Raw genomic sequence first — 25,739 nt, forward strand, 5'->3', positions numbered from 1 at the left:
GCCAGTGTGCCAGAGCAGTTCAGCTCCAGCTCAGGCCCACAAAGGTCCTTTGGTGCCTGAAAACACACGCACAAAACCCCATTAAACCCCTGAACAAAATTACGTATGTGAACACTTTTGTAGAGCAGATAGAAGTGTCTAAAACCTGAGCTGCAGAGCAACTGCAGGACACATAAAGCCAACATGAATAGAGGTAACAGGCATTAATCTTTCAGAATGGAATCTTGGAAAAGAAATAAATCTAAAAGGATACAGAGACCCATTTCATTCTCAAAAAATTAAGTATTTCCGTCATTAACTAGTCTGAATAAAAGCCTCATAATTCACTCACTTTCAAATAGGTATTTTACTCTTTTCCTACTTTACTTCAGAAGTCAGCAATTCATAAACGGAAGCCTGTAACCCCACAGTCTATTTTCTTCCTAATTAAAGAATCCTGTTAGGACACGTAGAGAAGCTGCTAGATTTTCCTTTTAAGTCCAGACCTGTCACTTCCTTGAAAAATAACTGTAGCATACAAAAATGAGCAAGTCTTACAACAGCCGTGCAAAGCTTTCATCTGCGAAAAGGAAGAACCCACTATTTCTCTGCATTTTAAGGGGCCATGTGCGTATGTTAACAGAAGCCTCAGATTTAAAGGACTCGTTTGTTGCTATGAGATCTAGCAGCGTGTTCTTAAACAGGGATTATTTAATGCAGAACGGCAGTGGAGAAACTGGATGGCTTGAGACTCCTTCTTTCAGCTTTGCCAAGCTTCCACTGTTATCAGTTGCACAACGCAGTCCAAGGCCTGCCTTTGCTTAGCCAGACGAGGAATGACGTCCCTCACTCTGCTTTGGAAAGGAAGGGCAACAACTCCTGCACTCTTCCCTGATCCGCAACAAGAGCGTCACGAAAACACTGCTGGCACTGTGGGCAGCGCCTGTGCCCAAGCAGGTTTGGGCTGATCAAACAAAACGAAGTGCAAACACTAATGTGAGCGTCTCCTGGGGTGTGAGTGAGGCCAGGGGAGGCAGCAAAGGCAGACGTTTGAGGGCAATAGTGCCATCGCCAGAGGACTCGCAGACGAAGGGACACCGGCCGGGACACTGGCCTAGGCCCGAGCGGACCCGAAGGCCCGAGCCTGACCCCAGTGCCGGCCTCACCCGGGCAGGCCGCGACCCCCACGGCAGTGCCGTAAGCGGGTGTCCCGAGCCACCCGGGCTGGCCAGCGGGGGCGGCAGGACCCTGCGGGGCAAAGACGCCGGGCTCCGGGCGGCAGGTCCAGGCCGGGCCGGCAGCGTGAGGGCGGCCGGGCCCCGCCAGCGCCCCCGTCCCGCCCGGGCCCAGCGCGAGGCCGCCCCGCCCCGCCCCGCCGTCGCTAGGCCGCGCCGCCAAGGGAGGAAGTGTCGTAAAGACTGACAGGAAACTTGGCCACGGGTTACGGCAGCGGCGGCCGCGCTTGGCGGCCGCTGGATGAGCGGAGAGTGGGAGCCGCGGCGCTGAGGAGACGCGGGGGTGAGTGGCCGCGGCGGCGGGCGGGGAGGCCGCGGCGGCGGCGGGTGGCCGCCCGGGGCCCTCAAGGGACCGGGCAAGGGCCCCGGCGGCGGCGGCGGGGGGAGCGGGACAGCAGGAAGAGGCGGCGGCGGGGCAGCGAGGCGGGGCCCGGGCACCGTCTCTGCCTTTGTTCGTGCCCCCCCCACACCGCCCGACCGCGGCCCGTGAGGCCGCCGCCTCCCCCCCTCGCCCCCGTCTCGTCTGACGCCCTCCTCCTCGGTGGGTTTGTGTCGGTCTCTCCCGTAGGATATGGCCGAGGTACCGCCGGGGCCTAGCAGCGTCCTCTCCCCGCAGGGGGACACGCTCTCCCCCTTCCCCGGAGGAGGAGGAGGAGGGGGGGCTGCTTCCTCCTCCTCCTCCTCTTCCACCTCCTCTGCTGCCGCCGCCGCCTGCACCGGGGCCCAGGACGAGGAGGCCGAAGAGGAGGAGGAAGAGGAGGGACCCGCGGGCGGACGGGAGCAGCAGCAGCGAGGAGGAGGAGGAGGCAGCGACGGCGGCAAGGGGGGGCCGCAGCAGCACCGCTTCCACCACCACCACCATCCCCCGCACCACAACCACCAGCTCAACGGCCTCATCAGCCCCGAGCTGCGGCACCTGCGGGCCTCCCTCAAGAGCAAGATCCTCAGCTCGGAGGCAGGGGCAGCCCCCGAGGGGCTGGAGAACAAGCGAGCCAGCAAAACAATGGGCTCCGGACAGCAGCAGCCGTCATCGCCCCCGACCACAGCACCGTGCTCATCCCCCCTTACCAACCACCTCCCTCCCCAGGGAAGGACTGCACCCTCTCCTCCTCCTTCTCCCCCAGCAGCAACAGGGGACAGGAGCCAGCCTGCTGCCACAACTACAACTGCTGCTAAGACTGCAGCCCGCAATGGACTGGCAGGAGGGACTGGCTTGGAGGAGGAAGAGCAGGAGGAGGGGGATGAAGGAGGGGAGGAGGAGGAGTCCCTGCTGCTACTCTCCAGGTCCTTAGCAGCAGCTTGCAGTTTGAAAGGCTCGGGAACGGACTCTCAGCCCGAGGAGGACCTAACGATACGATACGTCCGATATGAGTCAGAGCTGCAGATGCCCGATATCATGAGACTGATCACCAAAGATCTGTCTGAACCCTACTCCATTTACACATATAGGTATTTTATCCACAACTGGCCACAACTTTGCTTTTTGGTAAGTGCCGGAGGGGGCAGGGAGGGCAGGAATTGGGAGTGGTTTGGGGTCGGGGAGGAGAGGATTAAAGGGTTGACATTTGTGGAAATACTCCTAATAATAATTTTGTGGATAAGGCCAAGCTTTTTTGGAAGTACCTGTCTTCCTAATTAAGTCCCTTTGTGACCTGTGCCCATATAAGTAAAACATATGCCTGAAGTTCCTACATTTGTTAATGTATGTTTTAAGTGGTGGGGAAAGGGTTTGAGCACAGGGCTTGGATCCAGGAATTCAAGGCTTCTGATCTTGGTTTTGACATTGACTTTTGTGACCTTTGGTAGCTCATCTTATCATTCTGTCTCAGTTCCTAGGTTTGTATTTAAAAAAGAAAGTGCTTAGTCCACTACTGTCTTCTAAGTGCTTAGTAATTCTTGCACAATGGTTTTAAAACAGACTTCAGCGTGGCTAGTGTATAAATGTTCAGTGATGCGTGGAGAGACACTGTTAAAGGTTTTGTAGACTTTTTGATCTACTAGCTTTGAAAAAAACAAGTACAACTGTATTGCTTCTTACAGTTGTGATTGTGTATACTGCATGCAGAAGTTCTTGTGCTGCTTAGATTGTCTTGCTGTACTAACAATGTATTTAGTTTTATATTCTTCCTACTGCACTATTGAAAAGATTGATTTTGCTGTCATCCTGTCTTTCTAAACGTTTAGCACTTCTTATGGAAGAACTTGTGTCTCAGTTGAAAAGCATGCTTTTAGGATGATAATCAGTCCACAGGTATATGAAACTGACAATAAGTTGGCCAGAGGGGTATATGTGCATAGTGGGAGCTTAGCTGTGTTTGATTTACTCATAAGAAAACTTAACGTCTGCAAAACAGAACATTTGTGGGAGTGTATGGCACTTCCTTGCTAAGGCAAATGATGAATTCTTCTCCCTTGATGTTTTAATCAAGGCTGGGCACCTCTCTGAAAGGTATGATTTAGCCAGAGCCAAGTCATCCCTCAATTCAGGAGTATTTCTGTAAAAATTTTAATAGGATCTGAGTACAGGAGGTGAGACTAATGGAATCCATCTGGCCTTAAACTTCCTGAATGTTCTTGGTTTAGGGTCTGGTATAATTTATAGCCGGATCTATATGATTCATAGGAGGATTTTCAGAACTGTGCTTCTTAAAACCCTGAAGAGGGAATACAGTAGGATTATAGGAAGTTGAGCAAAGCATTACCTTCTGGAACAGAATAGAAATAAAAAAATATTTGACAACATTGTTTGATGCAAAGTCATGTTTGCCATTAAAAGGATGCTGATCAAAGCCAAATGCTATGTGTGTGACTGATTTACCTCATGCTGAAAAGAAATGCTTGTGAACTACAAATGTCCATACTTTCAGCATCAAGTGTATCACTGGTAATGCCAAGGCAATGTTGGATACTATTAGATCACAGTGCATCTGTTTAGACTTTAAATCTTTATTTTTTTGTCGGGGATTAACTTGAGAATTTTGTTATGAAAAGAGCAATGGCAAGTTGTTTGACAGAGCACTAAAACAGATGATTTCTAATATTCATTTTTAACAAGTGCATTCAAAGAATGAGATACCACTCAAGTAAAAGAAAGTGTCTTAAGCTTATTTTGTAGTGACGGCTTCTTTTTTTAATAGCCTTGAAGAATCAACAAAACTTTACTTGAACTCTGTGTGATTCTACTCAATTTGCCATTTTTTTGAAGGGTGGAACAATGTAAAGTACATAAAACTGTAGAGATGAATATGCGGCTATGAATGTCTAAAGCTGTTAGCAAATTGTTGTCTACTTAATTTGAAGCTCTTGCAGTATGTTGAGTCAAATTTGATGGGTGTTTTTTGTGGCTGGTTTTAGTATTTTTAAGGTTTGTTTTTTAGAGGTTGTCTTGAAGACTTTCTGTTCTATAAAATTTAATTTGTTCCTGCAGTTAATGGATTCCTGAACTACTTCTATCTAATAAGTCTCTTTAAAATATTTATCTTCAGTCAGGGACTGCATATTCCAATTAGCAAGAACAGTGTCAGTATGGTGAACAGAAGCACAGTGCCTGATCTCACAGAATCATTTGTCGCTAATGCCTTGTGGCCTCACCGCCTTCTGGTTTCAGGTTTTGAGTGGTCTTGGGGAGAGGGGTTAGACTGCAATTTGATTGTATTTGAAAAAATACCTGTAGTGATTCAATCAATTTCTTTACTGAATTTCACCATCACCATTTTTAAAATCTTCCAATGCATACTCCCCTGTCTTCATTGCACTGTCATGGGCTCCTTTCCCTTTCTCAACATGTAAGGGGAAAGTACTAACACCCTTTAAATTTGAAGATGGGATGTGTATTTTCCGTAAATGATCAGCAATTGTCCCTTGCTGATATTTATTCAGTAAACCACCTTAAACGCCATAATTTTGCTATCTAGTATTTTGGATACCTGACAATGCAGAGCTGTTTTCTGGGGGCATCATTATTCCTGATGATGAATATCTCATGGGTTTGAAACTTGCCGAGTTTTGGCTTGGCCTTCCCAAGGTGCACCGTTGCTCTAATGGCTAATGCAATCAAAAGGGCTGCTTGCTTTTCCTTTCTGTTCCACTACCTCTTCCTGGCTTGTGCCAACCCTTGTGTTTCTCTGATTTGGGAAGGTAAGATAGCCCTCCCACCACCACCATATGAGTGTGTCTTTGTGTGTGTATGTGTGTATATGTTTTAGGGTCAGGTTTCTGTTGGTTTAAGGCTCCAAACATATTCGTAGTAGGATGTCACAGGCACCTATGTTGGTGCAAGGGAAGAGGTGAGAATGCACAGCTAGAGGGAAGGCATAGGACCAATCCTAACTAGTCACTAGCGTGATTTTGCTGTATCAAACCACTTCCTAACTGTACATTCAAAAAAGAAGTTCATATTCCGCTTTAAAAGGACCTGGAGATACTAGGAATCTTCAGAACCTCTTCATTTTCATGTCAGATTCATCTGTGTAACTGTCTTCTTGACTTTAAGGGGTAACAAGTTGGGAATACTTGATGGTCAGTTCTGATGTGTTACACTGCAGCGTTATCTGACTGAGCTGTTGCAAGGTAGTAACCTTCTTCTCCATAAACTGCAACTGTCTGCTTAAACTCAGGTGTCGCCTGTCTTTGGAAGAGCAGGTTCGCACTGTGTGCTAGGTGTGGATGCCCTGTAAATGCCTCATTTTTACTTATTCCCAGGAGCTCTGTCAGCCCAGTTTCTCTTCAAATGTCCTATGATAACCACTCCTCTGTCAAAAAATGACAGAGGAAAGGGGTATCTTTTGTTTCTTGTGAAGCATTTTTAAGCATTGCTACAGTTTTGTCCCCATATGGATTGTAAATGTATTTTCAAAGTTGTAGCTTCCTTTTAAAGTGTTTTTGCAGCTTCTAGTCTTAGCAGTGTTAAAGTTCTAAAACTTCCATTTAGAACTGATACATTAAATATTTCAGAAAATTTTTTTCAAAATACTTTAGCGTGGGAGAGGTGTGCTTAGGAAACCTTGCTCTGTGCCAAAGTTTGGATAAGACAAGATGTAATGAAAGCAGAGTTCTGGCTGAGTGTTGTAACCTCTCCTGTAATTCACAATACTGCACCACTCAGCTGCCTTTTAAGAAAAATCTGGAAAATTCGTGCTTTTATTGGGTTCTTAAATTTGCCACTAGCTATAGCAGCATTTATAATTTAAACTTTCACAAGTTTAAAAAGAACCTATTAGCTCCGTGTAAGTGGTTTTAGATGTGTTGTAAATCCTATATGACTGCAGTTAAGGTCTTGTTTTATACTAATGCTTTGCCTTTTTGTTTTTTTTCTTAATTGGATTTTAGTCAAGAGTCTAAGCGTACTTCATGTTGGGACATCATCCCTGTTTTTCAGTTGTGGAAAACTTGGGGCATAAAAGAAGAACCAGAATAGTTAGGAAACTGTCTGGGAAGTCTTCCTAGCCTCATGGCAGACGTAGGAAGAAATTCTATAACATCCATTACCAATTTGCAAACTCTCTCTGTATTCCAGTTTCCTCTTAGGAATGATCCTGGTTTTAGATACAGGCTTGCTGTGCTACTTCTCACCATCAGAGGCTTTGTGAAAACTTCAGTCATTGCAGCATCTGAGTACGTTAACAACAGCTAGTGTAGTTATTCTGGCAATGCCTTTGCACAGGAGGGAATTACTTGTGTCCAGTTTCACAGAGTGGAAACAGAGCGACTTAGTGATTTGACCAGTATCGTGAAGAGCTCTGACGGAACTGCCAGACTTTAGGTTAAAACCATTAGCCTAAATGTATCCTCTAATGGCATTCAATAACGTGATTGCTAAATGTAAGCCAAAGGATTCATACAGAGCTGTTTCTGTGATACTTTGGGATGGATTTTTGTGCATGTGCAAAAGGGAAGCTGTATTGCAGTAGTGCAGGTTCTACTGCATTTGAATCGCAAAATATTTCTTTTTCAGGAGCTAGTTGGTTGTTTTAATCTTCTATAAATGGGAACAAATGTCACAGGATCTGGGTATAAAATGCATATTCAGGCTGTGGCTGACAGACTTAATGCCATCTTTACTAATGTAATTAATGACAATTGTTTAATTTTGTGAAAAGTAATGTTCTTGCTGATTTACAGACATTTCCATGCTAACTCTTCTAGCAATACATGGTTGCAATACGAAGATACTAAAATCTAGTTTGTTGTAAGCATTTAAACTTATTCATAAGAACAAAGTTGATGCAAATGTTGGATTTGAATTTATGTATGTTAATCATGCTAAAGACTTACGATTGAAGTAAATCTTATAGTACTCTGTGGGGTTTATAATAGTAACATGGGCTGAATTCTGTTTGTAGAAACTTGTATGTTTGGAATTACTGTCATGTACCTGAAAAGAAAATTTGGCCCATGAGTGTCTTTTCAGAAATGGTCTTGTGTGGGAACTTCTTTTTCTCTGTCCTCTCCACTCTCCCTATTTCATTCTGGGTTTTTTTGTTTACAGTTTCGCCTTCTCCAGGGAATTAAATTACAAAGTTTTACATCACATTTTAGGTTCATTTCCAGCTTTAGATAAGGTTGGAGAGAAGGAGAAAGGAGAGGAAAGGCAACAAAAACCCTCAAATTGAGGTGGAAATGCAGCCCTCCCTCTGTAAGTGGAACAACCGTATATTAGCTGGCAGGCTTACCTGCCTGAAGACAGAGAAATAGATTTAAGTGTTTGGGGAACTTGTAACAAAGTCATACTTTATTCAGCATTCTGGCAACAGTGGTAAAACCAGTGGGTATTTGCTGCTTTGATCACTGAAACAAAATTCTTTGTTCTTCATTTAGCGGTTTAAATATATGATTCATGAACATAACTTTTCTGAAAAGTGCCCTAAACAAGAAAGAACACAGATAATGCAATGTCTAGAACGTCACTACTCTTGAAGTGTGTTTAAAAAAAAAAAACAAAAACCAAACCTTAAAAATTCTCTGCATGACTATTACGATCAACAATTTGCACGTGTTCACTTCAGGGCAAAGCATAACTATAACATGCTAGTTTGTGGTGTGCTTTTTTTTTAGTGAGGTATAAGATTACATCTAGGTACTCTGCATAATTATAGCAATGTTATGAACAGTCTGTCTGATGATACTCTTTATTTAACTCCCTGGTTTTCTCAGGTTTGAGCCGAGATGCGGAACTTGCCTTGAGCTGACACTTTGCATACACAGTTTTAGTAGAAGTACAGCTTTTCTTTTCTATGAAATAAACTGTGTTTTAGAACAAATGAAAGACTGCTTAGAGGCTGTGTATTTCAGTCCATTTAGATCATGCTACAGTTTTTGTTCGTTGTTTTAAAAACCACTTGTTTAGATTGTTCAGGGTTGTTCTTGGATACTGCTAAAAAAATGTGTTTTCCTGCCAAATAAAAACTTAGCAATAATTAAATTTGCCTGATGAGCTTAAACTGTATTAGAAATGGTGTTAGGATCACGCTGTATCATTGAGCTTGGAACTGCAGCTCGTACATTTTGAGTTGCTTCATTTCACCTTTGATACAGCTCCTGGTTGACAACTAACTTGGTTAATAACCCATCATCCAGGTAGAGATGCTAGAAGACATTCTTCTTGAGGCGAAAAAACTGTGGGTCTCTGCCTGCAATATGATCCGCATGAATGAATCTTCTGTCCATAGAGTCTTAGCCTACAAGCTGTATACAAAAAGGTTCAGGTGGTTGGAGACTATGGAGTATAGACCATAGACTTTGGAGAAGCGAGCACTGGGTTTACAGGTGGGCTGCACTGAGGCCTGGCAATACTGGCTCTGGCAAGGCCTTTTCATTTGACATGTCTTGCTGGTGTAAATTTGGATTATCCAGAAGCACTTGTGCCAGCACATGCTTGTGCCAGTCATGTGCTGTAGTCCCCGTTTAGTTGCTACGCTTGAGCCAAAGGCTAGTTCCCCCCTGCAGATACAGGTCAATCAAAGTCTGTGGATCCACTTATGTAGCCATACGTACAATTATGAGTTTCTTTTTTATCTCTGTCAGTCTTCCCTGAATGAATAGTAATTCATTCTCCCCTTGAATGCTATCCTACTCTGGAGCATTATTGAATTTTACTGCTGCAGGTTATAATGTCATTAATCTCTCATGCTGCCTAATCCTTCATTTAACATATGACTTAGTTTTTCTTACGCTTTTTCTCTAATGTATTTCATGGTAAAATTTTGGTGAACACAGTGGTTGTGCAAGTGGTTCGATAAGTGTTTGGGGTGGAGTTGGGTTCTTTTCTTTGTGTGGTGTTTTTTTTTCTTACTATTTCAGAATAACCACGTCTCCTTGACCACGCTATTTGTGACAATACCATTGGGATTAACTGTCAGTGCATAGCTCTTAACAAATTAAATCTCTGAATAGTTAAAACGTGTGAAATTAACTGTGTGCTTTTTTATTTGTTCTTTGGGTGCCATATGACTGAAAATGGCAGTTTCTAAAGATTAAAGACAGCAACATTTTTCTCTGATCCATTGTGGCCTTGGCATTAAAACCTGACAAAAATTAGGCATGTTATCTACCACAGCCCTTGTACATGAAAATTCAGATCACTGTAAAACAGGAATGGACTTTTCTCCTCTGCGGCAGCCCATGTGAAAGGGTGATTTATCCCTTAACCTGGTCTCTTTTTTCCTCCTGCCCCCCTGCCCACCCCCACCCCCCCCCCCACCCCCCCCTTCCTATCACACGTGTTTTTGCCTGTAGACTTCATGGAATAATACTGTGGTTCTCTCCAGGACAATTCATTGGTTGTTAATTGACTGTAACTTTATTTGAATGTAATAAAGAAATAAGAGTCCTTTAATCTTATTTATTCTTTTGGAGAAGTTTTTAAAATTTATTTAGGTTTTTTTTAATAGCTTTGCAAACAAATTTTGTGTGGCTGTGTCACTTAAAATTAACTGGTTTACTACTTTTGGTAGCACTGTAGATCACAAACTGAGAATGCATACGTGTATGTTTGTCTTTAAGGCCATGGTAGGTGAGGAGTGTGTAGGTGCCATCGTCTGCAAGCTGGATATGCACAAAAAGATGTTCCGCAGAGGTTATATAGCCATGTTAGCAGTGGATTCCAAATACAGAAGAAAAGGAATTGGTAAGAATAGCCTTTTTTTGTTACTTCTTACTTAAATCCTTTAGTTGGGATAACTGTAGCTGTCATAAAGATTTAAGCAGAACTGAACTTCTAGATGTGGTGGTTTGTCTGTCTTCCCTGCCTTACTCGACCACACAAGCTCCCTAGAGGCTTCTTTTATTTTGTTAAAATAACCTGAAATGCCCTATGAGATTTACATCTGGGATACGATAAAGCTAAAAAGAAAAGCAGTCAGCAGCCCCTTACCTCTGCCTGTTACCACTGTCAGATAGCAACAGTGGGAATTGCTTTGCGTTTTTATATGTGCCCTCATCACCGTATTTCTATGTTATGTTCAGTCTATCTTTTTTCAGTGAACTTATCCCTTGGCTTTCCCCTATCAATTATGCTTATATCGCCCGTTGGGGAGACTGTATGTAGCTCATTGTTGTATTAATAAGTGAAAAAAAATAGTTGTGTTTCACTACTTGAATGACTGAAACGGAGATCTGTTTTGTTGGGAAGTTACATGATAAAAGAAATCACTCTCGGCAGGGAGTTTGCCCTCCCTTGTTGATCAGTTTTGCCCTGATGAAGGGATTTTCATTCCAACACCAGTTATTCTAGTTGGCTTAATTAAAGATCTGTTCTTATGGAACTTAATTTTTTTGTGTTGGTTATTGTGAAATTACATTTTGTAACATTTTTAACTTCAAATGTAGACATCAGCTTTAAAGGCTAGAAATGTGCTTCACTCATTCAACTTTTGTAATTAAAGACAGAAAAATACTTGCAATGGAAAAATATGGTGATACATTGCAGAATGGTACCCTTGTGTTTGTTCTCTTCAAAAAAACCAAACACCTCCAAAATACTTGAAGCACTACATATTGCCATGACTATTCAAGCACGTGCGGATTTTTTTTTTTTTTTCCTTCAGTGCAATTCTGAAGCCTTTGTTGGTTTCTGTAGTGGAGCAGAGGGAAGAGGATACTGAGAAATCACTGTCTCTCTTTTCCTTTTAGCCGAGTCACGAAGGAGCCTGCCATAATTTAATTGCAGGTGCTTGGATTCATAAGTAAATAAGAACTAATGCTGTTGTTATGAAGATCTCTGCAAGATTTTTCCTCACTTTAGTCAGTTCATTATTTTAGAATTATATAAATAGAATTTACATTTAAAGCCTTGCTTACTTTAGCATTATGTATGTTGACTTTTTCCTACGCTTGCCACCTTGCTGTTCCTCAAAGTATGCTGTTAATCTGAAGATTGGTTTTAAATGTAGTACAGTTTTGTTGTACGTTCAATGAAAATCTTAATCAATTAAAGTTTTGAGAATACTTTAAAACATTCTCTAGATTCCTTGGGGTTTTTTTTCCTTTTCCTTAGCCTTCTTATGGAAGTGAGATTTATGCAATTTCATTGAACAGCAGTTTTTTCCACTAATAACTTTGAAATCAACTTTCCATTTCACCCCAATTCTACAGACAGGTAGGGATATTACATTTGTAGAACTGTTGTGAAAGAGATGAAAAATAATGATAAAGAATTAAATTAATGCTTGACTGAGGGGAAGGGATGGGCTTCAACTATATTCTTAGATACTAGCAAATCCAAATGGGAGCGAGCCACAAGAAAAGTGGTTTCATAAGTTCTGTTACTAATAGAAGTATTTGTTTTAGTAAGAGGAAATTCCCTTGGAAGATGAATGTCCTTCAAGTACATGCCAGCAGATTTTGACTTTAAATGCAACAAAAAGGAATGAATCATATCTTGGAAGGCTATATATAACACTATGTTAAACATAGAAGCCTGTTTCTAATATCCTTGTGTTTAGAAGAATCTTGCGCTCAAGCTGAGTCTCTGGATAACTTTATGGATTATTTTAATGTTCAAACTTGAGACTGCAACTTGACTGCAACTTCTTGTTTGTTTCTTTCTTTTTCTTTCTTTCCTCCCTGCTTTCCCCAGGTGTCATGTCATGTAGGCAGCACATGTTAGTAATATATAAACTAGCATCTTTTGCATTGCGACTCTGACACTTACTGAAATCTATATTTCAGGTACAAACTTGGTTAAGAAAGCTATTTATGCTATGGTTGAAGGAGATTGTGATGAGGTAAGATTTTATAATCAAAAACTTTCATAATGTAAATGGTTTGCATTCTCCTATATGTGGATTCATTTCACAGGTTTTTCTTCTACAGGACTTTTTTTAGGTGGGGAGTGGGTTGGTAAGAAGCTATTCCTTTTAAAATAAAAGGAAAAATAACCTCAGAAAAATGTATGGCACAAGTAGGAGAAGGTTTTTTGAAATTTGTGATAAGGAATCAAATTCAGTGTTTCAGGTTTTGTTTTACTTTGCAAAGCTGCCTCAGCCTTTGGTTGCAGGCACACTTTCCTCCAAACACTAGTTTAAGGTGCTACTGACCAGTGTAACTTGCATGTTGTGTGTAATACTTCCATACCTTCAGAATACACAGAGATACTGGAACAGTATGTGCTGTAGTATTGCAGAATATGGTTTTATCACAGCAAGTCGTCAGGCTATCCTGACAGTGAATAACTGTATTACGAAGCACTAACAGAACTCTCATGATTTAGCATGTCAGTGAAAACTTGGGAGGAAAGTGACTGAATCACTGTCAAACTTTATCTGGCCTATATGTTATCAGTCTTTCCTTTTGGCATATTACAGTCCCTACTTTTTTTATATATTTTTATATATATATACACACACACATATATACAAAGCAACTATCTTTATGTGCCATGTTTAACTTGTGAGGAACTCTCCCTACATCCATCCTGCTTAACCCTGTTATCTGTCCCTTTAACTTTCATCTGCTTGATACAATGCAATTGTTAGCTTGTTCCTGATATGCGAGTGCTGTGTCATTTCAGTGTGTCATAGTTAATGATCCTTTAATCTCTCTGTTATCTCGTTTCAACTGCTCCCTCAATTGTCCTACTGCAGCGTGGTGAAGTTTCTTATGCAAAACTACAATTTGTGTCCCAGGACTTCTGGCACATACTCTGTTTATGTTTTCTACTTGTTGTGTTAAGCCTCTGGCAGCATCCCTGCATATATGATTCTATGATTCTGCATTCTTTAAGTTCTTTGTTTTGGCTTGTTTTTTCTATGATCATATGTAATATGCTTTTCTGTCATCTGTTTTACTACTTGCTACATTGAACTAATCAAGAAAAGTTTGTTTGTTTGTTTTTTCCATTGCTTTCCACTATGGTCTTGAATTCATTTGCCATTGCTAGAGTAGTCAAGATTAAAAAAAAAAAATTAAAAATATTTGAGGAATGGTATCACACTATTCACATCGCAGTTGGAGAATTGAGATGCAGAGAAGTGAATTGCCAACTGTTATAGTCAGTAGTAGAACTGGCTATTTCTATTCAAGCTACCAGAGTTGCAGTAGTTACCATATGATTTATGAGTGTTTGTGTACTACTTCTTATGTAACTTCATTTCTAAATTGGACTATATAACAGGTATACACATAATGATCTCTCCTGTGTCTTTCTTTTTTTCTACCGCTGTAATATTAGTCCAAGAGTCCTTCTTACTGGTTTTTTTATCTTTGTAAAAATGAAATAAATGTGATAAGGATTGCAGGCTAGTCTTCAGTGAGACCTCATTAAGTCTTAATCACAGATTTTCATCTATGGTGCTGTATAAATGCTTTGTACTAAGTGCAGAGGGCGTTTTTCAGAGACTACTGCCATCCCTCTTTAATCGAAGGCGCTACAATTCGAGCTCCTTGAAGTGTGTGCTAGACGGGTGCAGGCATGTTTCAGTTCCAGTTTAGAAACTGTGTAACCGTGTTTGTGGGATGATGATTCTGAACTAATTATTCCCTGGTTCTTGGGGGCTTTTGCATCAGCTAAGTCTTGTACTGGCACAGAATTTTGAAATAGGAGCTTATTATGTCTGGGCAACGTGGAGCATAAGCAGAGTATATTTCTGACTTTCTACACTGGCCAGCAGGGGCATACCTACACTGATCTGATATATTTTATGTTTTTCCTTTTCACGTACAGGTTATCTACAACCAAATACCAAATAGCCAATGTTTTCATGTTTTCTTCTTTTTTTTTTGCCATCAAGTGTAGGCTTCTTCCAGATATACATGGTACAAAGTAATTATGTTGGTTACTTGTACCACATGGTGGATTGCCGAGTTTTCAGTCATGACCAGAATCTGAAAAATCCAACTAGCCACCCATTAAAAGCTCTGTCCGACAGAGCCAAGACAGACCCTCGCCAGTTTTTACAGCGGTTGTTGGGAGAACAGTTTCTGGCTGTCTAATCGATGCCTAGAGCTGATCAAACATGAAGCAGTGCATGACAGTAATTTGTCTTTGTGACATGTGTAAATAGTTTAATCATCTCTGCTGCTCTTCAGATATTTTTCTACATCCCTTAATAAAATCAGAAGCATGATGAAAATAAAAAGATGCTGCTACTTGATGTAAGATGAAATGCAATTCAAAAAAATGCTATTTTCTGAAACTTGCTTGGAATAGGATTAAAAACATGAATATGCAGCTGTGGGTGTCATGAAAAATTTCCAAAGGCTGCTTGGAAACTCTTTCTGTCAATCTAACTATGGAATAGATGCAGTAAATGTACTTAATTTTAATAACTTGTGGCATATAAGCTGATAAATGTTTTGTTCAGTGTGTTACTTTTCAAAGTAACTTAGATTGGACTTTTGAAGCATCAACATTGAGTCCTGAAAAATAAAGGATTTATACAACACCATAGATTGAAATCTTGAAAAATCACTACTGATGTGTTGGGATTTCGAAGTATGCTGTAATATTTTATTGATTAAGGAAACTTTTTTTTCCTGTAAGCTAATTTAGTGGGAATAAACTAAGCCAAGCCTATGGAACAGGTGATTTACAGTGCAAGCTTCTGTGGTCAGCCAGCTGCCTAAGAAGTAGTTTATGCTATGTGCCATGCTTTAAAGCTGAGAGGCAATACCCTTCCAGCCAGAGGTTGTTTCTCAGCCTGTGGAAGCTGTGGGATGAGTAAGTGAAGAAGTGAATTGGCTGGAATGGAATCTGTGTGGAGGGGAGGAGCTGGCCGTGGCCTACATTAGAATAGAAACGAGGGAAGTGATCTGATGTTGGGGGTGGGTGGTTGAACTAGAAATAACCTTCAAGCCTGAAGAAAGTACCCAACAGCATGCTTTGAACTAGAGTGTCTGGATATAGCATTACAAAACTTGAGGGATCTTTTGATTTTTCTTTTTCATTTCTTTTTTTACCTTGGTGACTTTCTCAGGCATTTGATGTTAATTAATTCTCATATTTGGGGTAGTGAACTGAAGGTTTTCAAGATTATAATGCCCTGAGTTTCCAATAAGTCACAATGATTTAGACTAACTTTATGGGCTGGTTGCATAGAAAATGTGAACTATGGAAGCGAATCAGGTGAAGGTGAATAGTTTTGCTCCTATCTCCAAAGTTTTGAAGAGATTTTTCTTCCAGTGTAAAAAAGGAAAGTATGTGCTAGCATCAGCAAGCTGGGTGTCTGGCTGGTTTTTGTACATTTGCTTAGTTTTTACTGACAAGCAATTTTCAAAAATTGTACTGCTTAAGACCTTCATGTGGAACTGTGACATCCCTTAATCACAATTAGAAAGGAGGAGTTGTTCATTCATCTGTAGGTTTTCCATCTGTAACAAATGACTGTAAGTAATCTGTATACGATTCATTCACTTTGTATTACTGAAATAACGAACCATGTAACTGGTAACTAATCAAAATAAGACTCTAGTAAGTGGGAGTTATAAGGGCTTTTTTTAAGCAAAATGTAGAATGTGAAAAGGAATTGCAACTTCTCATAAGAATTTCCATTGAAACTTTAGGGTGACTTAAAGTGGGGGGTTTTGACCACACCAGTAGGTGTGTCCTTTTAATTCAGTACCACATTTGTAAAAATTAAATGTATATTTTTATATAATCCTATTTGAAATTATCAAACTCTTGACACCTTAGCTTTTTCTTAATCTACAAATCATCTAAGTTATGAAGTGTTATATTTTGTGGACTACCTTTCTTTAAAAGTTAAGGCACTTAAACTGATTAAGGACACTGGACAAGCACGCATAACTTGAGTCTGATGATACGCCAGACTTACTTGTAAGAATAGCAACCTCTTCTGTTGGTGCCAAGAGAGTACTTTTTTCATTCGCTTATTTGGTTTGGATGTACTCATTCGATGACTTGGTTTCTAAACTTGAGTTCATTCAGAGTTTGAACTGAAGAAGCAAGAAAGCTTGACCTCTCTGTTTTCCTTCAGTTTAGGAATAAATTCTAGGTATGAAAACGTAATAACAAGAAACATTGCACTCCGCTCTCATTATAGAAGATTTCTGGCTTCTAAACCCAGCTAAAATTAGAGTTGACATAAAATGTTAGGTTTATGAAATTTAAGATGTAAGAGAAAGTAATAGCCTTCAGAAGGTTGCAACTTGTGCAGAAAATGCTGTTAAATCCAATCAGACCTTTTCTGGTCTCCAAGGGAGGATGTGATTATGTTATTAGAGGATTTAACAGGCATATGTGTACAATAAAATAGACCCTATGAGACCAGAATAATAAATGTAATGATTGAAGGTTTGGGGCTTGATTGAAAATCTCACACAGGAAGAGATGAATCCTTCACAAAACAAAGCTAATGAAATTTGGATAAAATACGACTGTGTTTTGTTTTTAGATAATAGAAACATGTCTTTAGCCCTTTGAGATCAATGCAATATGTTGAGATCAGGGAATTATTTTTCATTGTGCTGAGTCTTCCTTAGAAATACCAGAGCAAATCTCTTGCATTTGCTTTAAAGATGAGCATTCACTCAGGTAGTGGGATTCCAACAAACCTGAATTTCAACATTTAACCACTCCCTTAAATTCAATGATCTGCAGTGTTGGAAGTCTTTTAGCATTGCAAGATGTGCAAGCTTGCAGTTGAATACAGACTTGTTATATCACTCTGCCAGGTTACTAAACTTTTGTGAGGGTGAATGCCATTTGTAGCTACAGTTCAAATAATAGTCTCCTGCACTGTGGGTCAGATTCCCTCTTTGGCATAATGCTTTGTGTTAGTTTGAATTAAGAAGTTGTACAATGCACGTAATTGTGTAGGAAGTAGCACTCTTCAGGAAAACTATTGCACTTCCATAATTTGCTATAAATTAATAGTTACCCATTTTAATGGATTAAGGACATTAAGAGTACTCGATCAAGTTACAAGACTTGATAGTAGTATTCTACGTGGTGCCAACTAGAGAAATCCAATCTCTAATTCTTGCCATAAAAATAAGAATTGAATTAGCTTGTCTTAAGTGTGCAGGTGCAACAGACTGTCCTGCTGTAATTTAAGAACTCTGACTACTAATATTTTAATGTGTGACCCTTAATTCCATTTTGGAAACGAACTACTTCTAAGTCTTATGTTGTTCATTGGGTTGTTAGCCCCAGGTTTACTGTTCTTTCAACAGTCTTACATTGAGAAGTGCAGGGGGAATTACCCATTGGAATGTAGTTAGAGTGGCTTGAAACTTGAGTAATGGTCAAATATATGCATTAAATGGATTTTTAAATCTTATTGAAGGCGACCAGTCTAACTGCTGCCTGTCTTCCTCATTTACATTGGCTCAGCCACTCCTCAGACTGCAGGAAACAAACTTGATGGAGTGAAAAAGGAAAGGTTTTCTACCAGGTTGCTTTTTGAAGTAGCTCGGCAATAAGCCTAGCGAGCTGGCAGAAGAGGTGAGGGAGAATGGAAATGCAAGCCTGAAGGCAGCGGGGCCACAGAGTCCCTAAAGTAGATTGACTTAAACTGCTCTACAAATACAGGCTAATATTTTGTTCCTGGTTTTAAGGAGGTGGGGGGCTGTTAACCAGTTTTTCTGCTTTTTATTGGAGGAGAAGGGAGTCCTGGATTTTGAGGTGGGGTAGATGACTTTTTTTGGACTAGGGGAGTTTTATGTATATAGTTCTAACTAGACAGAGTGGGTATTAAATGCTGGTTTAGAAATAGCCATTAGTGTGGACTTAACACTGTCAATGATCACTGGTTTGCTGCAGAAATTGCTTAGGCTGTATTTTCACTATATGGTCTTTCTACAGTGTCCATCAGCTCTTGTGTGATATAGGAACCTACGTTGTCATGGGACTGTACGTAGTCTAGTCAGCTTATAGTTCAGCCTGTGTTCTTGTGCATCCATGATCCGTCCTTAATAGCAGAATCCTTAAGTAATTGAGTTGGACAACAGTAAAGAGGCAAAACAAGTTTTTATCATGTGGAGTGGGTGCACAGCTTACCAGGTATGCCAGAGCTTTGCAGTTTTGTATTTAACTTCTTGTTAACGCCAGTGTAGTTTTTTGCCTGTACTTGAAACTTCTAGGATAATTTTAGTCTTTGCTTAATTTGGACGACTCTTACACTTGGGTTTGGTCTGAGCTATTTATGACAGGTCTTCCTGCAGCTGGGGTCTTGGCAACACAGGGGGGAAAACGATGGAAAAAGCCGCTCTTTCTTCCCGGTGTGCACTCTGATTTGAGTTTGGGATACTTGTGTTGAGCACAAATATTCGTTGGAAACATGGGGTCTGACAGCTAGTCGTAGAATGCTGAAGCTTGTGTCTAGGTCTAGATCTATTGAGTTAGAGGTCAGAGATATTAAATGACTAAACAAAACCTCATGTGCCAAGTTCTTGTGATATGCAAAAGTTCAGTTGCTCATTCAAAACTCAAAGTATGTTTTGGACCCTAACCTGTTTGATAGGTGGATTTTTTTTCTTTTTTTCTTTTTTTTTTTTAGGGGGTGGGGGGGTAGATGTTGGGAGGCCAGGGTTGTTTGGGGTTTTTTTGGTTGGTTTTTTTTTACCCTAGCTATTAGGTAATGAGTTGAGATACTATTTACAGCAAAGAACTAAAATCTTGATATGAATGAAAGTTGTTGACAATTACAATTGTTGATTAACTGCCTTTTTTTTTAAATGTGGGAATGGAGAGGGTTTGCCTGAATAATTCAGGACAAGAAAAAATTAATTCTGCTCATTGCTAACAAGTGTACCTTTAAATAAAAACTTTGAAGTTGGTTTGGTAGTCATGTACTTGCGACTGCTTTCTAATATGATATGCTTTTTTCTTTTTTTTCTCCTTAAAGGTTGTATTGGAAACAGAAATCACAAATAAGTCTGCTTTGAAACTTTATGAAAACCTTGGTTTTGTGCGAGACAAGAGGCTGTTCAGATACTATTTAAATGGAGTTGATGCACTGCGTCTTAAACTATGGCTGCGTTAAAAGAAACCATCCCATCAAGCAACTGACGTCCCAACAGCGCAGAGTTGTCCTTTGCATGCAAGCAATTTGTACAAAATTGCTTTGCAGGTGGACTTAGTAATTTCCATGCAGCTCTTTCTGTCAGTGTCTCATTGAGTGTCGCACATATTTGTTGCACTTTGGCATGGCGCATTTGTTCAGAATTAAAACCGATTGTTTCAAACTTCGAGTTCTTTTTGGTACCAGCAAGATGTGCCAGTTGATAGCCAAGATATGTTCATTCATTTGCAAGTCTACTGACTGTATTAAATACACAGTGAACATTTTATCAAAGAACCTGTATGTGGAACATGACTTTTGGTTCCAGAAAAAAGCCAATGTAGATTGTAAAATTCTATAAGTATACTAACATTTCATACAAAAATTGCCATAGTTTTCTGGAAAAAGGCTTCAATTTTAGGTTTTATTTTTCAATATTGAATTTTCCATTCTTAAATATTGGTACCTCAGTGATTAGTGAATGAAAAAATGTATTGTAGGGTGGGGTGTGTGTTACAATGAGTAACAGTAACAATTAAATTGCGTCTGCCAGTGCCTGTATAGATAAGTATATTTGTCTTCACCTCTAAGTTTGGAGTGCATGCTTTTATTCTTTTACTTTCTTCAATTGTCTTTGCAAGGAAATTTCTGCTTTTATTTAAATTCTGGATTTGATAATAAATTATTTCAGATTTTTATAATTTGGATACTTTTCCCAAACGAGGGTTTGGAAGGCCCTTCTTTTCTTATAGCAAGAAGTGTAAGCTATTTTGAAAACCTTGAGTAGCTGCTAAAAGAGAACCTGATGTCACCAGTAAAACTCTGCTGGTTTTGGATGCACTTTTTTCATTAAAAGAGTGAGGGACTTCTTTTAAAAGAAGGTATAGAAAATTAATGTAAATTGGTATGATTTTATTTAATCAAAATTATTGCTAGAAGCTCTGAAAAACAGCTATTTTAAGATAGTTGTAACAATTTTTTTTCAGATTCAGATTGCTTTGCTTCAGTGTTCTAAAATGCTTCAATCTTTGGTTCTTGGTCCTGGAAATAAATTTCAAGGTGTATTGTATGCATTTTTAGCTGCTCTCATTTTCTCTAAACTTACATGAGCTAAATTACTGGGGGATCTTTTCCCTGTAAAATCAAAGCAGCGGGGAAGGACTTCTCTCTCTCTTTCTCTCTCTTTCTCGCATTTGCTCTTGCTCTGTTTTTCTCTTATTTTTTTTTTTCCTTTAATTGGGCTTACATAGGTTTTACCAATACCCATCAATTTTTTTCAGTAATTACAGTGTCTAGGCTTTCTTGTTCAGTGTGATTATAGCCCAGTTCTATGAATCAGTTGGGGGTTTTTTCCACTTTGGGGGGAAAAAAAAGGTATTAGTTGACTTGTGGAAGCACCTATGTAATCTGTGAAAAGGATGAACTCTCAGTGAATCCGCTCTTCTGTAGTTGAGCGTACTCTTCAGATTTGCCTTACTACACTTTTTTTGTTATTTTTTTAGGGTTTGGTTTGAGTCATGGGTTTATTTTGCTAATTACTGTACACTTAAAAACAAAACCAACAAAACCCCTACCTCCAGTAACATTTGGAAAAGAGCCCTGTGCAGGAAAACTGGATTTAAAGGAAAGCCTTATTTTGCACAGACCAGTCGCACATGGTGATGGACATTTCTTACCATGTACAAATTATGAGTTGTATTTGAAAATAAAGATTTTTAATGGAAATTGGCCCTTCTGAGTTTTCTGCTTGTAGACACCATTTGTGCTTTTGAGGGGTGTTTGTTCCCCTCAGTAAAGAAAACTCATATTTAAAATGATGCCCAAGACAAAGTGTTATAAACTGGGTTCTGTTATTCACAGAACATGATGGAGTTCAGCGTAGAGCCTGTATGTTGCCACTACTGCCTTGTGACAGGATAAAACCTTTTGTTCACGTTACGCCGATCCCTCAGGGTTGCCAGTTTTTCTGGGTGGCTTTTCAGGAGGTTTTGTTCATAGTCAGATGTTGATAATAAATGAATCAAAACAGACTTCTCTCAACCATGTTCCAGTGGTCCAGGACGTAGTGACTGCTCTGGCTTGCTTGAACTGAGGAGACAGATCAGGGAGGTTTCATACCTTGTTAGCAGCTGTCGGACTTGTATCGCAAACTGCAAACTAGGCTATCTTGTGTGTCTGCTGATGTTTAAAAACTGAAAAGCCAGACAGGCAAGTTTTCTATTGGTTAATATTTAAGCCGTGGGTGTCTTCAGATTCAAAAGCTGACTTAGAAGTTAGCCGAAATCACTTTTCATGAAGGCACTGCCAAAAACATTGCTTCTGAGCAAACTTCAAATACAATTCTGTTTGTTTATTGTAAGAAGTAATTGTCGCCATGCACGTTTTGAAAATACTGCGCAAAATAGGGGCACTTTTTTCTAAAAGAGCACATCGCCTGAAAGGTTCTGATATTGCTGCTGTGTAACACACAGTTCACTACGGAAGATGCTGAAGCTGTATGTGTTGGTTCGTATTAAAAGAAACAGATTTGTTCGCTGTGTTGCTTGGGATTTGGATATCAAGTGGGAAGTTCTGAATTTGCAAAGAGGTGAAAATAGATTTTCAAAAGAAATCTAGTGATGAAAAGTTGATTATTTCTCATGTCTGTTGCTAAAACACAGTCCTCTCCCCCTCACCTTTTGCATTGACAAATCTAACTAAGGAGTCGATCGCTCTTATGTTTAAATTTGCCCAAATGTTGCTACTGGCTGACATGTCGGTATGGATGTTTGCATTATATTGTTTTTTAAGAAATGATCAGGTTCATCACCTTCAAGAAAAGTAGGCATAATCTAATTGGCATTGCATAGTATGTCACAAACTATTTTTCAGGGCACTGCAAGACATTGCTAAAACTGAGTGCTATGTTAAAAAAATTACAGGTCTTGTATAAACATTACAACATATTGGAGTTCAGGTATCAGGTGGGCATCTATGAAAAATATCAAGTGTATCTCAAAATACTGGACTGCTGTTTTGAGTGGATTATATTCTTCTGTCCCTTTATCCTTTTTGATGAGAACAAAAACAGTGGGGTTATGAAATGTACAAGCTGTCTAAATACAATGCAGTCAAATAAATGGTTAAGTTGTTTATCTATTTCCTTTTGAATGGAAATGTTCTAATGATTGTTTTGCTTTGTCTACAAAATATGAATACATGCTTATTCTTGAGAGAGAAAGAGTGGAAAAAATTTTACAAGAAAGTTGCTTATCGTTACGTGATTTTCATTTCCATGCCTCTGTTAGAAGCATCCTGAATAACATTTCTATGAACATCGGTGTCATAGCTGAACTAAAATGGATCCTTTTTTCATGTCTATTAAGTTATGATTAATGTAGTCATGCAGGACTTCCCTGGCAGATAAGGGTGGGGGGGTTTATTATTTTGGTAGGAATAAGCAAGAGTTGAGAACTGCTGGCAGCCCTTGCAAAGCTGAGAACAATCTCTTTTAATAGTGTACGGGGGGAGCCTATGGATTTTGAAAATCCTTTGTGCTTTCTTCCCTCTACAATTACATTTAGGCTCCTAAAACTTTCTAAGAATTTGCCAGCAAACGTTGTGCGTGTTTGGTTGTGCATTTGTTAAGAGGTGTGCAGAAGACTGAGAGTTGTAACCAACTTCTAGAAACTGCTGGTTGCCTGACAGCAGCTCCGAGTGTTTTGTTCTTCCAGCTTCTTTTCTGATTCCTCACAGCTAGGCTATCTGATTGCTAGAGTTCATTTCGAATTAAGGCTTCACAGACCTTTTACCACTTCCTCGTAGTAGGAACTGTTGTAGGTAAAGGGAAATTTCTTTCCAAATTCAGGAACTGGATGCTGGGTGTTGCATTGTAACTTTTTATCGAGTCATAAACCAGTGACAAACAGCCCTGCTGCTTTTTTTACTCCTCCAATTCCTCCAAGTATTGAATTCTGTGCAAGATAAGGGTTAAATTATTTTTTTGTCTTGCACTGCAATGTATTTATAGCCCTAGTATATCTAGTTAGTATGCATGGGCTAAAATAAATTTGGAGAAGCCTAGCATTTCTTTCTTTAATGTGAAATTATAAGAAGTCTTCTCACAGATAGTCCAGACTACACAAGACTGGTTAGGTATATTTTTAGGAACGAGCGATTTATGTGTTACCCACCAATGTACACTTTAAAAATCTGTGATTTCTTTAAATATGCAGTGCAGAGGGATCCCGAGCTATGACTTGTACGGGGAAAAGAGAAATGTCTCTAGGTCTACAGAAAGGTTTTTGGTAAAGAAGCTGAGGCTTTTCTGCTTCCGTTGCTATCCGCCTCCCTGTGGGGAAGACAGGACTGTGACTGCACTCTTGATCATTGCTCTTCGTGGTAAGGCTCAAGGGTAAGGTAAAAAAGAGTGAAATGCAAAAGAGTTCAGAACAGATGAAGTATTTATCTTCTAGACTTGATGTCCTCCACAGGAGGACAGTCCCTCTTCAATGAAGTCTGTGTGAGCCCTCTTCAAAGGAAATCGTGGATGCCCGCAGTTTTGGTGGATTCAAGGAGAGACTGAACAAATACTTGAAAGAGGGATCTATTGAGAGATGCTGAGCAGACAAACTGTAGGAGGCTCAGGAAGCTTCCAGAGCTGAACAGCCTCAACAGCTGGGAGACCACTGGGTGAAACGTCGCCCGCTATGTATACTTGCCCCATCCTTCCTTTTCCCAAGACATCTCCTTGTGGCAACTGGTCCTGTGTTCCCATTTTATGGCCAATACTGGAGATGAGAGATCAGCCAGGGTACCAGTGTAGGACAGAGCGATGCTACTGCAGGGCAGGGAACGACCAGCTCACAGGGACTGCTTTCCACCTTTGCAGGCATTAGAGGATGAAAAGGCTCTTGATTTGTAGACTTTGGATCTGGGGCTCTGCAGGACAAGTGGCGCTTTCGTTCAGTAATACTCCTTTGCTCTAATACAGTGCCAGGGAAGCTGCCCTGGGGATAATCAAGAGTTTTCTATGTATTTTCCTACCAGGCCAGGGGTCTTTCCTTCCACGCAGTCAGAGAGATGAGTGCAATACCCTGTTACAAACTACGAAGTGCTTTCTGACCTTGGGTTTTTCTAAAATGTGCCTCGTTAAATGGTGATCATTTCTTGCACCTTGTTGCGATAGCATTTGGTGCGATCCACTGCTGAAGTACAATTGTTTTCTTCCTTCGCTGAACATCTGTTATCATTTAGAAAACACAGCTAAATAAAAGAAACATCCCCTCTGTCTCACTGCCAGCAATCCCTATTGATCTTTCTTCAGCTGCATAAGAGAGGAAAAAGGTCAAATCCAATGTATGATTTATGGTCTGCACAGTCTTCTGTCAAAGCTCAAGGGCAGGTCACTACGTGCTTTTGTCGTATATATTTGTATTACCCACAGGCCTTAGGTTGATGATTCCTTGTTTTTCGGTGATTTGAGTAGGAAATGAGAGATCTTCTTGGTTTTAAAAAACCTGAGTAGAAACAAGAACGTACTGAAAAGTCTTAAGACTGTTTCAGAAATTTTAAGGTCCCTGGGACATGCACGCACACGACCCCTCAGATTCAGATTTTGTTAAATCTCAGTATTTGACTTCCTTTTAAGCAGGGATGGAGAACGATTCCCTGAATTTTTAGCCATTGCCTTGCAGGTGGCTGGAACACGTAATCTCCATGTGGGAGTCACGGATTTAAATTCCACCTTGGCATCGACCAGAAGTTCCATCCTGGACCGAAGAAATTCTCCAACAATCAAAACTGAACCCAAAGAGCAACAAAAAAAATTGTCCAAAATGTTTTTTTGGACTTTTCCTGATAGACATTTTTCCTATTTTTTGCACCAGCTAATGCCTTGAGGTTTTGGGGTTTCTTTTAAAAAAAAAATAAATGCAAAAGCAGGAAAAATCATTTCTGCTGAAGTGTGAATGCTTCTCTCCGGGTGCTGGAGAGTGGGAGAAGCTGATAAAGAGGAGGTAGTGGCTAAAGATGTAGTATGGCAGCTTAATAGTAACTAGTTTCTACTTTCTTGTTTCTGTCTGTAATA

General features: G+C 40.1%; 1 protein-coding gene across 1 annotated transcript; it reads left to right on the top strand.

Moving 5' to 3' along the window:
- The first annotated feature begins 1,466 nt into the window (after window positions 1-1,466).
- Window positions 1,467-22,812, top strand: NAA30 (N-alpha-acetyltransferase 30, NatC catalytic subunit). The gene is made up of 5 exons (XM_059819412.1): window positions 1,467-1,497; window positions 1,783-2,700; window positions 10,215-10,338; window positions 12,381-12,436; window positions 19,517-22,812. The coding sequence occupies exons 2-5, from the start codon at window positions 1,786-1,788 to the stop codon at window positions 19,652-19,654; spliced, it is 1,233 nt and encodes a 410-aa protein (XP_059675395.1). The 5' UTR covers window positions 1,467-1,497; window positions 1,783-1,785; the 3' UTR covers window positions 19,655-22,812.
- The last annotated feature ends 2,927 nt before the right edge of the window (window positions 22,813-25,739 follow it).

Source organism: Gavia stellata, chromosome 7, assembly GCF_030936135.1.
Source record: "Gavia stellata isolate bGavSte3 chromosome 7, bGavSte3.hap2, whole genome shotgun sequence".
Lineage (NCBI taxonomy): Eukaryota > Metazoa > Chordata > Aves > Gaviiformes > Gaviidae > Gavia > Gavia stellata.